Below are 16117 nucleotides of genomic sequence, written 5' to 3' on the forward strand. Positions count from 1 at the left end.
TTTAAAATGTCGCAAATTTCAAATCATTCCCAAATGAGCGGTGAGTGGTGAGTTTGTAGTTATTGTAATATAAAAAACAGCACGTCAGCTTTTCTTTGTTTTTATAAATTTAGAATACCCAATTCATTTTTTCCAATTAAGGGGCAATTTAGCGTGTTCAATCCACCTACCCTGCACATCTTTGCGTTGTGGGGGTGAAACCCAAGCTAACACGGGGAGAATGTGCAAACTCCACACATGCAGTGACCCAGAGCCAGGATCGAACCTAGGACCTCGGCGCCGCGAGGCTGCAGTGGTACCACTGCGCCACCGTGCTGTTCTAAGTTCATTTGTGAAATGCTCTCCAAGTAAAAAACTTTTATAATTACAGCACGAGGGAATTTCAATGAAAACGTGGTCAAACCCCCAATCTAGTCATGTAGCCTGATGCATCATCAGGTCTTATATTATGGATATTTTGTCAGGTCAAAGTACCTTTAAGAAATGGGTGTTTCTCAGTAATGCCAGAGTGTGGGTGGAGCTGGGCTGTCTGTCAGCTTTTTACTTTTGTTTTAGGCTGTTTGCTGCAAGGTGTGTTTTAGTTTCGTTTTCAGTGTTGGAGCTGAAGCTAGACAAAGCAGGTGTACTGCTGTTCTCTCTGCCATGAAAAGACTAAGTCTTGATCATTTGGTGAATTCAGGATTATAAATGTTCTCAGTAGTGAATGTAAATTGGATTTCGGTGGGAGCGGTGCACAAGGGACTTCTGGGAGGTAAGTTTTTACTTTAAAAACCCTTACCTTTGCAGGAGCAGCACTTTGGATTTCGGCGGGAGCGGTGCGCAAGGGAATTCTGGGAGGTAAGTTTTTACTTTAAAAACACTTACCTGGTCCCGTTTCTGTTCTTCTTTTCGGTTATATTTTTATTTTTTTTTAAATATAAGGCAGGAACCGGAAGTTCAACCCGCGGACTTCTGGGAAGCCCTCCCCCAATAAATTCTGGTGGAGAGGAAACCCGAGACACTACACGTGTAGTGTCTCCCACCCACCCTCCTCCTCTAACCTAATAATAAGACCCATTGGTGTGAGGTAAGTGCCATATTATTATTATATTTTTAAAACATTTATTTATTTATTTATTTATTAACCACATCTTGGTTGGAGGTTAGAGGGATGGCAGGGAAGGTAGTGCAGTGTTCCTCCTGCAGGATGTTTGAGGTGAGGGGTGCCGTTAGTGTCCCTGCTGATTTTACCTGCAGGAAGTGCAGCCATCTCCAGCTCCTCCAAGACCGAGTTAGGGAACTAGAGCTGGAGTTGAATGAACTTCGGATCATTCGGGAGGCAGAGGGGGTCATAGATAGCAGCTTCAGGGAACTAGTTACACCAAAGATTGGAGATAGATGGGTAACTGTAAGAGGGACTGGGAAGAAGCAGTCAGTGCAGGGATCCCCTGCGGTCGTTCCCCTGAGTAACAAGCATACCGCTTTGGATACTTGTGGGGGGGACGACTTACCAGGGGTAAGCCATGGGGTACGGGCCTCTGGCACGGAGTTTGACCCTGTTGCTCAGAAGGGAAGGGGGGAAGAGGAGCAGAGCATTAGTAATTGGGGACTCGATAGTCAGGGGCACAGATAGGAGATTTTGTGGGAGCGAGAGAGACTCACGTTTGGTATGTTGCCTCCCAGGTGCAAGGGTACGTGATGTCTCGGATCGTGTTTTCCGGGTCCTTAAGGGGGAGGGGAAGCAGCCCCAAGTCGTGGTCCACATTGGCACTAACGACATAGGTAGGAAAGGGGACAAGGATGTCAGGCAGGCTTTCAGGGAGCTAGGATGGAAGCTCAGAACGAGAACAAACAGAGTTGTTATCTCTGGGTTGTTGCCCGTGTCACGTGATAATGAGATGAGGAATAGGGAGAGAAAGCAATTAAACACGTGGCTACAGGGATGGTGCAGGCGGGAGAGATTCAGATTTCTGGATAACTGGGGCTCTTTCTGGGGAAGGTGGGACCTCTACAGACAGGATGGTCTACATCTGAACCTGAGGGGCACAAATATCCTGGGGGGGAGATTTGTTAGTGCTCTTTGGGGGGTTTAAACTAATACAGCAGGGGCATGGGAACATGGATTGTAGTTTTAGGGTAAGAGAGATTGAGAGTATAGAGGTCAGGAGCACAGAATTGACTTCACAGGAGGGGGACAGTGTTCAGGTAGGTGGTTTGAAGTGTGTCTACTTCAATGCCAGGAGTATACAAAATAAGGTAGGGGAATTGGCAGCACGGGTTGGTACCTGGGACTTCGATGTCGTGGCCATTTCGGAGACATGGATAGAGCAGGGACAGGAATGGTTGTTGCAGGTTCTGGGGTTTAGGTGTTTTAGTAAGCTCAGAGAAGGAGGCAAAAGAGGGGGAGGTGTGGCGCTGCTAGTCAAAAACAGTATTACGGTGGCGGAGAGGATGCTTGATGGGGACTCTTCTTCTGAGGTAGGATGGGCTGAGGTTAGAAACAGGAAAGGAGAGGTCACCCTGTTGGGAGTTTTCTATAGGCCTCCAAATAGTTCGAGGGATGTAGAGGAAAGGATGGCGAAGATGATTCTGGATAAGAGCGAAAGTAACAGGGTAGTTATTATGGGAAACTTTAACTTTCCAAATATTGACTGGAAAAGATATAGTTCGAGTACATTAGATGGGTCGTTTTTTGTACAATGTGTGCAGGAGGGCTTCCTGACACAATATGTTGACAGGCCAACAAGAGGAGAGGCCACATTGGATTTGGTTTTGGGTAATGAACCAGGCCAGGTGTTAGATTTGGAGGTAGGTGAGCACTTTGGGGACAGTGACCACAATTCGGTGATGTTTACTATAGTGATGGAAAGGGATAAGTATACCCCGCAGGGCAAGAGTTATAGCTGGGGGAAGGGCAATTATGACGCCATTAGACATGACTTGGGGGGGATAGGTTGGAGAAGTAGGCTGCAAGTGTTGGGCACACTGGATATGTGGAGCTGGTTTAAGGAACAGCTACTGCGTGTTCTTGATAAGTACGTACCGGTCAGGCAGGGAGGAAGGCGTCGAGCAAGGGAACCGTGGATTACCAAAGAAGTGGAATCTCTTGTTAAGAGGAAGAAGGAGGCCTATGTGAAGATGAGGAGTGAAGTTTCAGGTGGGGCGCTTGATAGTTACAAGGTAGCGAGGAAGGATCTAAAGAGAGAGCTAAGACGAGCAAGGAGGGGACATGAGAAGTATTTGGCAGGTAGGATCAAGGACAACCCAAAAGCTTTCTATAGGTATGTCAGGAATAAAAGAATGACTAGGGTAAGAGTAGGGCCAGTCAAGGACAGGGATGGGAAATTGTGTGTGGAGTCTGAAGAGACAGGCGAGATACTAAATGAATATTTTTTGTCAGTATTCACTCAGGAAAAAGATAATGTTGTGGAGGAGAATGCTGAGACCCAGGCTATTAGAATTGAGGTACGTAGGGAAGAGGTGTTGGCAATTCTGGACAGGCTGAAAATAGATAAGTCCCCGGGGCCTGATGGGATTTATCCTAGGATTCTCTGGGAAGCCAGGGAAGAGATTGCTGGGCCTTTGGCTTTGATTTTTATGTCATCATTAGCTACAGGAATAGTGCCAGAGGACTGGAGGATAGCAAATGTGGTCCCTTTGTTCAAGAAGGGGAGTAGAGACAACCCCGGCAACTATAGACCGGTGAGCCTCACGTCTTGTGGGTAAAGTCTTGGAGGGGATTATAAGAGACAAGATTTATAATCATCTAGATAGGAATAATATGATTAGGGATAGTCAGCATGGCTTTGTGAAGGGTAGGTCATGCCTCACAAACCTTATCGAGTTCTTTGAGAAGGTGACTGAACAGGTAGACGAGGGTAGAGCAGTTGATGTGGTGTATATGGATTTCAGTAAAGCGTTTGATAAGGTTCCCCACGGTAGGCTATTGCAGAAAATACGGAGGCTGGGGGTTGAGGGTGATTTAGAGGTGTGGATCAGAAATTGGCTAGCTGAAAGAAGACAGAGGGTGGTGGTTGATGGGAAATGTTCAGAATGGAGTTCAGTTACAAGCGGCGTACCACAAGGATCTGTTCTGGGGCCGTTGCTGTTTGTCATTTTTATCAATGACCTAGAGGAAGGCGCAGAAGGGTGGGTGAGTAAATTTGCAGACGACACTAAAGTCGGTGGTGTTGCCGACAGTGCGGAAGGATGTAGCAGGTTACAGAGGGACATAGATAAGCTGCAGAGCTGGGCTGAGAGGTGGCAAATGGAGTTTAATGTAGAGAAGTGTGAGGTGATTCACTTTGGAAGGAATAACAGGAATGCAGAATATTTGGCTCATGGTAAAGTTCTTGGAAGTGTGGATGAGCAGAGGGATCTAGGTGTCCATGTACATAGATCCCTGAAAGTTGCCACCCAGGTTGATAGGGTTGTGAAGAAGGCCTATGGAGTGTTGGCCTTTATTGGTAGAGGGATTGAGTTCCGGAGTCATGAGGTCATGTTGCAGCTGTACAAAACTCGTACGGCCGCATTTGGAGTATTGCGTACAGTTCTGGTCACCTCATTATAGGACGGACGTGGAAGCTTTGGAGCGGGTGCAGAGGAGATTTACCAGGATGTTGCCTGGTATGGAGGGAAAATCTTATGAGGAAAGGCTGATGGACTTGAGGTTGTTTTCGTTAGAGAGAGGAAGGTTAAGAGGAGACTTAATAGAGGCATACAAAATGATCAGGGGGTTAGATAGGGTGGACAGTGAGAGCCTTCTTCCGGGGATGGAAATGGCTAGCACGAGGGGACATAGCCTTAAACGGAGGGGTAATAGATATAGGACAGAGGTCAGAGGTAGGTTCTTTACGCAAAGAGTGGTGAGGCCGTGGAATGCCCTACCTGCAACAGTAGTGAACTCGCCAACATTGAGGGCATTTAAAAGTTTATTGGATAAGCATATGGATGATAATGGCATAGTGTAGGTTAGATGGCTTTTGTTTTTTGACTTCCCATGTCGGTGCAACATTGTGGGCCGAAGGGCCTGTACTGCGCTGTATCGTTCCATGTTCTAAACCTAATGTGCTTCTGTTAAAAGGTGTTTTTTTGTCTTCTGGATGTTGTTTGGGAAGTTATTAAGGATTACTTAGTGTTGTATTCTTTGGGGGTGTATTTGAATTGATGGTTGCTAAGATGTTCACTGTATGATTTAAAAAGGTTAACTTGAGTTCATAGAATAAACATTGTTTTGTTTTAAAAAATACTTTTCCATTTCTGCTGTACCACACCTGTAGAGTGGGCCGTGTGCTCCCCATACCACAATCTATTAAAAGGTGTGGGTCAGGTGAACTCCATGATACACTTTGGGGTTCTCTAAACCCTGGCCCATAACAATTTCAATTCCCTTTAATGTACTGGAAAAATCCTTCTGTAAAAACGCAAATTACTACTTTCCTTCTTAATTACTAAGCACAACGTAGTCAAGTTTATGATTATCACTGTTCACCTGCCAGGCATTCATGCTTTGTTCCTTTACTCCAAGACTGTCTTAATTAGATAATTGATTTAATTACTTGCTTTTCAATCTTTGATATGCGACACAGTTAATATGCTCAAGTGCAAAACATTCGTAATAGCCCTGTATTCGAGAAGCAGCAATCCTAAAATTAAGCCACTCGTTCTGAGGTAACTCTTCTCAAGTCTGATCTTCTGTCACCGTGGATGATTGGGGAGAGGAGTGCATTGTTATGTTAGCTTGGTAAATTTACTTTAAACTTTTTGCATTTGCTGCAATAACCTGAAAACCTAAAACCTCCAAAGGGGCTATTCATTTATTATCCTCGCTTATGGGTTTATCAAAAGCTATGATTTTTTTTTTATTGAGTCCCTGGTCATTGTCCCCACAAGTTTTCAGGGTCATTCGGAGCCTAGCTGAATGGAGATCAGTGAGTGTATGCCATATTGCGAGCCAATGTAACTCAAGCTAATGCAAGATAAGTGACCAGCCAGAAGCCGTAAAATATTTTTTCAGCAGCAAAATGGTGAAATAATTCGTCGACATGCAGATAATGCGGCAAGGCACGGCAGCACAGTGGTTAGCACTGTTGCTTCACAGCGCCAGGGTCCGAGGTTCAATTCACGTCTTGGGTCACTGTCTGTGTGGAGCCTGCACGTTCTCCCCGTGTCTGCGTGGGTTTCCTCCCACAAGTCCCGAAAGACGTGCTGTTAGGTGAATTAGACATTCTGAATTCCCCCTCAGTGCACCCGAACAGGCGCCAGAGTGTGGCGACTAGGGGATTTTCACAGTAACCTCATTGCAGTGTTAATGTAAGCCTATTGTGACAATAATAAAGATAATTATAATTATAAAATTATTACAAAGGGCCACGTAAGAGAGCAGCCTCCATTTAAAATGTCTGCACAATCAAATTTCCCAATATTTTAAAGTCATAATTAAAATGGAAAACTAATGGACAGTTGCTGCCTATAAACACTTTGGAAAATAAAATTCTAGCAGTAGGCTTTGTAATACTTACCTGGATTGTAGTGAAAGATTATATTTAACAAATCCTGGTCTCCCCATGTGATATCATTCTTGTATTTATGGTATAATGGATACAGCAATTCTTCCCATCTGAGACCGGTTGGAATCATACTGTTCTATAGAAACAGACCAGAACAGTGATCAGTACACATGTAAAGTGACAATTCACCGACAATCCTATTGGGTTACAGTCCTGCTGGGAGCCAATGGATAACAAAGAAAACTGGAATCAATCAAGAAATTACCACTTACTCTCCATTTCAAAACTACAAAGTGAAAACACCACAGAAATTAGAGAAACACGATGAAAGGTTTATCGTGACAAAGAGGGCGGCCAGATTTTCGGATGCAGTTTTGGATGTCCTGCTCCAGGTTATCAAGGGCGGGTGGGGTGGGGTTTGGGGGCAGAAAACCTTCAAGGCATCATGTGGCGATGTCATCAAGGAGGTCAGTGCCAGGTGCTTAGCACCCAGAACATGGCTGCAATACAGAGAAAAAAAAAAAGAGGAGAAACTTAGTTTAATCTCCTCTAATGCTTGCATCACCTAAAGCTACACTACAAGGCTCTCTTCCATCCTCACTTCTCTTCACTCTCCTACATTCTCGATCCAACACTTGGCTCCAGTTGCTATCCTCATTTGCTCACAAACTATTCTGCCATGACAGCAAATTCTGTAAACGCCACACTCGGTTGTCACTTAACACACTCTCTTCTTTCTGCAGAAGGTTGCACACCACAGGCAGCAGGAGATTTAAACTGGAAGAGGCGCGTTCTGATCCCATTGAAGGAAATGTAGTTGGCATGAGGGGGAGGGGCTGAGTTACATCCATGAGTGGCGACGTTGCAGATGACACCATGCAGGGTTTCTTTATGCCGTACCCTTCTTTCACTTCTCACTTTTATCTTCATTCACTCACTCTGCAAGAAGAACTGAAACTACATTCAGCAGCCACAGATTTCTCTCTGCTCTCATTTTGCACCAAAGCTAATCTTCGTTCCCTCTTTCATTGCAGATGCTGAAAAAGTCAAGATCACTGTGCCGCCAGGAAGAGAAGGCCAGCCTTCCTGAAGGTGAAGCTCACTTGATCTAACAATGGCAAGCATCCGCTTGGAGACTGAGACCATGGGCGCGATTCAACAAGAAAATAGGCAAGTGTCATTTTTGGCACGTTTAGCAGGGTGTTCCTCAGTGGTGAGATTGCAGCCCATATTCAACAATATTTAGTGTCGAAAATGAGCCCCCATGAGTTTCTCGCCATTACAGGCTGTCTCTCAGTCTGATTTGCCTTACTCACGCCTCAGCATCTCGCTGCTAACAAGAGGGATCAGGTTTCAAACGCTCCCTCACCACTCGCTCCCCGTCAACACACAAGCATGGCAGTGCAGAGACCTGCTCCTCGCTTTGGGGATGCCGACCTGGCCAGGCTTCTCGACGCTGTGGATGTGAGGTGTCCTATCCTGTTCCCCCGAGGGGATGGATGGACCAGCAGTAGCAGCAGCGCCTGGGAGGCAATGGCAGCAGCTGTCAGTTTGGGCAGCATGACCAAGAGAGCCGCCGTCCAAGACCAACGACCTCCACCGAGCTGAGAGGGTACGTTACCCTGCCATCAGTTCTGCCTGCCACCCCTCAAATTCTCAATACCCTCAATACACCCCCCGCTCCCGACAGATTGCTGGTTGACTCCTCACACCCTCTCCACATCCGATTTATGTGCTTGTTCCTCAGAACTCTCTGGAAACCACCAGCACAACCCCATGGCGTCCAGGTGCGGTGCCCACACTTGCCACCTGACCCCCCCCCCCGAGCCATCAAGCGTGCAGCTCACAATGCCCTCTGTCTCCGCAGGAGAATATAGCCCATAAGCAGGAAAGGGTCAAGATGGGGGGGGGGGGGGGGGGCGCGGAGATCCAAGTCCTCACCCCTTATAAGGAAAGGGCTCTGGAGATTGCGGGATTGACCAAGGAGAGAGCAGTCACCGACAGTGAAGTTGGCCTGTGCCACGGAGGTGAGGATCCACTGACCTTTCACCCAGATTACTGTCTCAAATGAGTAGTTCATGTCAGACATGTCCATTGTCTTGCAGGATCTCCATTTGATGAGGCCGTGCCATCCAGAGCCGTTCCCCCTGCCACCCAAGAGATCACCTCGGAGGAGAGTTCCTAGGAGACCACCAAGCGTCACAGCTAACACCCTCACCTTCCACTAGCACAGAGGCACACACCACGTTGGGTGACATTACTGGATAGGCTACTGGGGCAAAATCTGGTGAAGACCACCCAGTTGCTGATGGATATCAGGTGGAAGTAGGATCATCTAAGAGAGACAACAGTCGGAGGTCTCTTGGTGCCCAGGACTCCCCAGGGTCCCAGTCAGATGCCGAACCTCTGGACAAGGTCCTCCCAGAGCTGATGCAGATGATAGGCCAGAGCCTGAACATTTAGGAGTGTGTGTCAGGTACATTCCAGTGACTGCATAGCCGATTGCAGGGTCTCAAAATCTTCGGTCGCAGGAGATGATACCGACAATGTGTGGCACCGAGGCCAACACTGCAAGCGTGGTTACCGCAGTGGAAAGCCTGGAGCATGACATCCATTTCTTGAGTGGTGGTGCTCAAGCCATGGCTCAGTCTGAGACGGCCACAGCTAAGGGTCTCGACATCATGTCCCAGTCGCTGAGGGAACATGTCCCAGACACAGGTGGACATTTCCGAGGCACTGCAGAGCATGACCCAGTCGCGGGGGGACCTATCATGGATGCAGATGGACAATGCCGAGGCACTCCAGAATATGGCTCAGTCATGAGGAGCATCGCTAAGGACGTCGACACCATGGTGCAGACAATGGGGAGCTGCTAGGACTGGCAGAGACAGATGACTCAAGAGGCCTCGGGAGCTCACTCCAGCTGGCCTCTGCCCCATGCACACCCCCAGGGCTGTATGGGGAGTGGAACCGCCTCCCTGTTAATAGAAGGCACTCCCTGATGCCCCGGTGCACGCAAGGCGACATGCATGCCATCTATTGTCCCCGGACCTGCGGCATCCCGGCAAGTTTCCTTGATATGCTCTGCACTAATCATCCATTGAGGGACAGCACGTGTACCCAAGAGTAAGCATTTGAACTCTTTTGAATTCATTCATCTTTCAACTCTTGAATTCACAGTAGGCACTCGAGACTTTAAAGTAGTTGTTTATTAAACGGTCAACAGTAACAAAGATTTGAAATTAAAAACGTCACATTCCATATATCACAGTAAACATGAAACAACAAGGAAACATCACCGTTCCATATTGGTACCAATACAAAGCTAGATCTGCTCATTTTCACAAAAAAAGGCATGTGGCGCAGTGGTTAGCACTGCTGCCTCACGGTGCCATGGACCCGGGTTCGATCCCAGTCCCGGGTCACTGTCGGTGTGGAGTTTGCACATTCTCCCCGTGTCTGCATGGGTCTCACTCCCACAAGCCAAAGATGTGCAGGGTAGGTGGATTGGCCACGCTAAATTGCCCCTTAATTGGAAAGAAATAATTGAGTACTCTAAAAAAAAATTTTAATTTCAAAGAAAACCCACACGGTATCACCCCTGGTAGGTACCTCAATGGAGGATAAACCTAAGCTTGTGTTATCATGTCCAGAACTTTGTCGTAGAAATGATCTGTCCATCAATGTGATAGTTGTTCCACGTATCAGTGCCTTTCTCAGTGCAGGAGCCGCAGCTGTGCAGGGCTCAATCTCTTTTTAAAAAAATATTTTTATTAAGGCATTTGTATAAACAGGATAACAGACAGGAAATCACAAAAAAATAACCAGCACCCCACCTGCAGTTACACTCCACCCACCCTGCTCCTTTTCTAAAACCCAAAAGTCGCCCCACCCACCCCCTGCTGACTTCTTAACTATCCTTGAAGAAGTCGATAAATGGTTTCCACCTCCGGGCAAACTCCTCCACAGTCCCTCTCAAGACAAACTTGATTTTTTTTTCCAACCTAAGGAATTCCGCCAGGTTGCTCACCAACACTCCCGGTTTGGCGGACCTGAGCCTCTCCATTACAGCAAGATTAGTCTCCGGGCTACCAGAGAGGCAAAGGCCAAAACATCAGGCTCGCTCGCGCCCTGGACTCCTGGGTCTTCCGACCCTCCAAAAACCGCCTCTTCTAACTCGGGACCACCTTCACCCTCAGCACCTCAGACATCACGTCCGCGAAACCCCATCAAAATCCCTCCAGTGTCAGACAGGCCCAAAACATGAGGACATGGTTCGCACCCCCCCCCCCCCCGCCTATCTTCCACCCCCTCAAAAAACCTGCTCATTCTGGCTGCCGTCATATGTGCCCTGTGCACTACTTTAAATTGATTGAGGTTAAGTCTAGCACACAAAGAGGGTCCATTTATTCTCCTCAGAGCCTCCTCCTATAACCCAGCCTCCAGCACCCTCTCCAGCTCTTCCTCACACTTCTGCTTAACTTCTCCTATCAGGGCCCAGTCCATTAGATCTTTGCAAATCTCCAGCACCCTGCCCTCACTAATCCCTGTTTTCGACACCACCTTGTCCTGCAACCCCAGGGACGGCAGGTCAGGAAAGGACGGCACCTGCAAGGACTGGAACCCATTCCCACTGGGCAGCTCATTTTCCTCTATCAGTCCCACCTAGCTCGGGAAGGTGCCCCCCACAGATAGGTCTCCAAACCGCCTGATCCCTGCCTGCCGCCATCCCTGGAACTTCGTATCCAGCCCCCTTCCCCGGAGCAAACCTGTGATTCCCGCAAATTGGAGCTCAAACCGAGGCACCTTCCAGCCTACCGCCATTGTCCCTACACCCTGCCTGACTTGTGGAGTACCTGGCCGGCGAGAATGGCAGAGGCGCCGTCAACAATGCCCCTAAGCTAGTGTCCTTATAAAAGGCTGCCGCCATCCGCTGCAACACCATCTTTCCCCCACTACCCACATTCTGACCATGGCTACATTTGCTGTCCAGTATTAGTTCATCAAATTTGGCAAGGCCAGCCCCCCCACCCCCCGCCGCAACGTCCCCACTCCAGCAGTACCTTCTTCACCTGTGGGGCTCTCCCCGCCCACACAAATCCCAAGGTCAATGCATTAATCTTCCTAAAGAAGGCCTTTGGAATAAAACTCGGAATGTTCTGGAACACAAACAGAAACCTCGGGAGTACCGTCATCTTCACGGACTGCACCCGCCCCCCCCCCCAACGACAACGGGAGCACAACCCACCTCTTAAAATCCCTTCTCCACCAATCATGCCACATTCAATTTATGTAGCTGCTCCCATCCCCGTGCCACCTGGATGCCCAGGTACCCGAAACTCGCCCCCACTACCTTAAACCACAGCTCACACAACCTCCTCTCTTGCCCCCTCACCTGGATCAACTAAATTTATAAACTGAAGTGCTAATTTGTCCAAAATGTCCATGATCCCTTCAATACTTTCCAATGGGCCCGATATGTAAAGCAACAGGTCGTCTGCATATAGCGAGGCCCTGTGTTCCATTCCGCCCCCCCCCCCCCACCCCACCCTCACTATCCCTTTCCAATCCCTTGACCTCTAAGTGCCATTGCCAGTGGCTCTATCGCCAAGGCAAAGAACAATGGGGAGAGTGGGCATCCCTGCCTTATCCCACGATGCAGCCTAAAATACCCATAACTCACCCGATTGGTCCTTGCGCTTGCTGCCGTCGCCTGATACAACAACCGGACCCAATTCACAAACCACTGTGTAGCCACCTAAAATGGCTGATTCCCTATTTATTTGGCCAAAACCCGATTTAAAATGGCTAACCGAAAAGGCTGATGGGAAAAGCAGCCAACAGGACACAAACGGACAGCTGCAGACAGAATAGCGTATTCGGATCTGGGGAAGTCGGCCCAGATCGATACCTAAGACTATTAGCAGCACATCAACACAGACATCTGCCATTTAATCGGCTATCCCCGGGAACAATTGCAACATATTAGCAATTGAATGCCGGGCCAGACCTGTCGGCGCCTGCAGTGGCCGAAACAAAGACAGGTGAACGACCACCCCCCGATCGAGGAATCGCCCCGTTTTTGGAGCATATCGAACCCAGTGATTGGGAACAAGTCCAATCACTTGGGACTCAGGGTAAAGGGCCGCCCCGAGAGGCGGGAAGCCCCTGGGCCCTATAAATTGAGGGGCCAAGTTCAGATCTCTCTCTCTGTCCCTTCTTCACCTGCTCGCAACCTTCGCAAGAACCTTCGACAAAGAACCGTAAATCTGACTCCAGCGATCGCTACCCAATAGAGATTCCTAGCCATCGACCCGTATCAGCCTTTTGAATCCCGCAGGCCAGATCCAATTCGATAAACCATTCGTTTCCCTGACCTGGTGGGCCATCTCCTAAAGTTAAATATTGGCCAGTAGTGGTAGGTTTTGATATAGATAGTAGGATTATTGTGTCAGTATTGATTGCTGTACATAATAAATGACCGTTGATTTCAATCTTACTAAGCGGTGTGCTGACTTATTAATCATAACTCGAGCTTGAACCACGTGGCGGTATCAGAAAGATACCTGGCGACTCGTGTGCAAAGGTGACATAATCAGAGCCAGTAAAACTAAGGCTAAAAAGAGCAACAACTGCTCGAAGCCGAACCGCCCCAGTACCTCCCACAGATATTCCCAATCTACCCGGGCAAAGGCCTTCTCCGCGTCCATAGCGACCGCCTCCTCCATACTCCTTCCCTCCGAGGGCATCATTATAATGTTCAACAAATGCCTAACGTAAGCAGGCAGATGTCTTCCCTTTACAAACCCCGTCTAGTCTTCCCTCATCACCCTTGGCACACAGTCCTCAATCCACGAGGCCAAGATCTTCGCGAACAATTTGGCATCTACGTTCAAGTGATATTGGGCAGGAGGACCGACACTGCTCCAGGTCCTTACCCTTCTTCAAATTTAAAGGTATTGATGCCTGCGATAAAATGGGGGAGCTCCCCCTTCTCATTAAATGCCCTTACCAGCAGGGGCCCCAGGTATCCCAAAAACTTTTTATAACACTCTACCGGGAAGCCACCTGGGCCTGGGGCCTTCTCTGGCTGCATCACTAGTCCAGTTGCACTCTACACCTTCTGTCCTTCACCCTTCCAATCTCCCGCGCCACCTCCTGCTTCCTGAGTTGATGGGCCAGCATCCTACTAGCCTTCTCACCATACTCATACACTGCCCCTTTTGCCCTCCACAATTGCCCTACTGCCTCCCCCGTAAACACCAGCTCGAACTCCATCTGAAACTTCTGCCTCTCCTTCAACAATCCTGATTCCGGGGCCTCCGAATACTTCTTGTCCACCTGCAGAATCTTGTCCACTAACATTGCCATCTCTGCTCGCTCCTCCTTCTCCCTATGTGCCCGGATCGATATGAATTCCCCCCTAATCACTGCCTTGAGCCCCTCCCTTAGAGTGGCGGCCGAGATCTCACCTGTATTATTTAGTTCCACATACCCCCGAATGGCGGCCCTCACCCGCTCTTACACCTCCTCATCCGCTAACAACCCTATGCCCAGCCCCCACTGCGGGCGCTGGGTCCCCCTCCGGTCCACTTGCAAGTCCACCCAATGCGGCGCGTGGTCTGAAACCACGATCACCGAGTACCCAGAGTCGACCACCCCTGCCAGCAGTCTTATCCACCACAAGGAAATCGATCCGCGAGTACACCCTGTGCACATGGGACAAGTACGAAAACTCCTTCGCCCTCAGCCTCCCAAACCTCCACGGGTGTACCCACCCCCCATGTGCTCCAAGAACCCCTTGAACTCCTTTGGCACCTCCGACAACCTCCCCGGCCTCAGGCCCGACCAGTCCAACCCTGAATCAATGACCGTGTTAAAGAACCCCCCCCCCCCAAAAACCAACCGGTGCAAGTCCAGGCCGGGATCTTCCCAGGACCCACCTCATAAACTCCACATTGTCCCAATTTAGGGCATGAACGTTTCTCAGGACTACTGGCATCCCCTCCAGTTTCCCACTCACCATCACAAACCTTCTTCCCTGAATCTGCTACTATACTCCCTGTCTCAAACGCCACCCATTTATTTACCAGCACTGCCACCCTCCGCATCTTCATGTCCAATCCCGAATGGAAGACTTGCCCTACCCACCCTTTCCTTAGCCTTAAGACCATAAGACATAGGAGCGGAAGTAAGGCCATTCGGCCCATCAAGTCCACTCCGCCATTCAATCATGGCTGATTTCAACTCCATTTACCCGCTCTCTCTCCATAGCCCTTAATTCCTCGAGAAATCAAGAATTTATCAACTTCTGTCTTAAAGACACTCAACGTCCCGGCCTCCACCGCCCTCTGTGGCAATGAATTCCACAGACCCACCACTCTCTGGCTGAAGAAATTTCTCCTCATCTCTGTTCTAAAGTGACTCCCTTTTATTCTAAGGCTGTGCCCCCGGGTCCTAGTCTCCCCTGCTAATGGAAACAACTTCCCTACATCCACCCTATCTAAGCCATTCATTATCTTGTAAGTTTCTATTAGATCTCCCCTCAACCTCCTAAACTCCAATGAATATAATCCCAGGTTCCCCAGACGTTCATCGTATGTTAGGCCTACCATTCCTGGGATCATCCGTGTGAATCTCCGCTGGACCCGCTCCAGTGCCAGTATGTCCTTCCTGAGGTATGGGGCCCAAAATTACTCACAGTATTCTAAATGGGGCCTAACTAATGCTTTATAAAGCTTCAGAAGTACATCCCTGCTTTTATATTCCAAGCCTCTTGAGATGAATGACAACATTGCATTTGCTTTCTTAATTACGGACTCAACCTGCAAGTTTACCTTTAGAGAATCCTGGACTAGGACTCCCAAGTCCCTTTGCACTTCAGCATTATGAATTTTGTCACCGTTTAGAAAATAGTCCATGCCTCTATTCTTTTTTCCAAAGTGCAAGACCTCGCACTTGCCCACGTTGAATTTCATCAGCCATTTCTTGGACCACTCTCCTAAACTGTCTAAATCTTTCTGCAGCCTCCCCACCTCCTCCATACTACCTGCCCCTCCACCTATCTTTGTATCATCGGCAAACTTAGCCAGAATGCCCCCAGTCCCGTCATCTAGATCGTCACCGGTTGCCATTCCGAAAAAGAACCTTTTATCCCAACTCTCTGCCTTCTGCCTGACAGCCAATCGTCAATCCATGTTAGTACCTTGCCTCGAATACCATGGGCCCTTATTTTACTCAGCAGTCTCCCGTGAGGCACCTTATCAAAGGCCTTTTGGAAGTCAAGATAGATAACATCCATTGGCTCTCCTTGGTCTAACCTATTTGTTATCTCTTCAAAGAACTCTAACAGGTTTGTCAGGCACGACCTCCCCTTACTAAATCCATGCTGACTTGTCCTAATCTGACCCTGCACTTCCAAGAATTTAGAAATCTCATCCTTAACAATGGATTCTAGAATCTTGCCAACAACCGAGGTTAGGCTAATTGGCCTATAATTTTCCATCTTTTTCCTTGTTCCCTTCTTGAACAGGGGGGTTACAACAGCGATTTTCCAATCCTCTGGGACTTTCCCGGACTCCAGTGACTTTTGAAAGATCATAACTAACGCCTCCACTATTTCTTCAGCT

At 48.4% G+C, this 16117-nt stretch overlaps 1 protein-coding gene across 2 annotated transcripts in view; it reads right to left on the reverse strand.

Annotated features, from left to right (window-relative positions):
- gxylt2 (glucoside xylosyltransferase 2) overlaps positions 1-16117 on the reverse strand; it is an 86158-nt gene that overhangs the window by 13023 nt on the left and 57018 nt on the right. For both annotated transcript variants that reach the window (XM_072472233.1, XM_072472232.1), the window contains one exon: positions 6501-6624. In XM_072472233.1, coding sequence (XP_072328334.1) covers positions 6501-6624 — 124 coding nt within the window. The remainder of the gene's footprint in view (positions 1-6500; positions 6625-16117) is intronic.

This window comes from Scyliorhinus torazame, chromosome 13, assembly GCF_047496885.1.
Source record: "Scyliorhinus torazame isolate Kashiwa2021f chromosome 13, sScyTor2.1, whole genome shotgun sequence".
Lineage (NCBI taxonomy): Eukaryota > Metazoa > Chordata > Chondrichthyes > Carcharhiniformes > Scyliorhinidae > Scyliorhinus > Scyliorhinus torazame.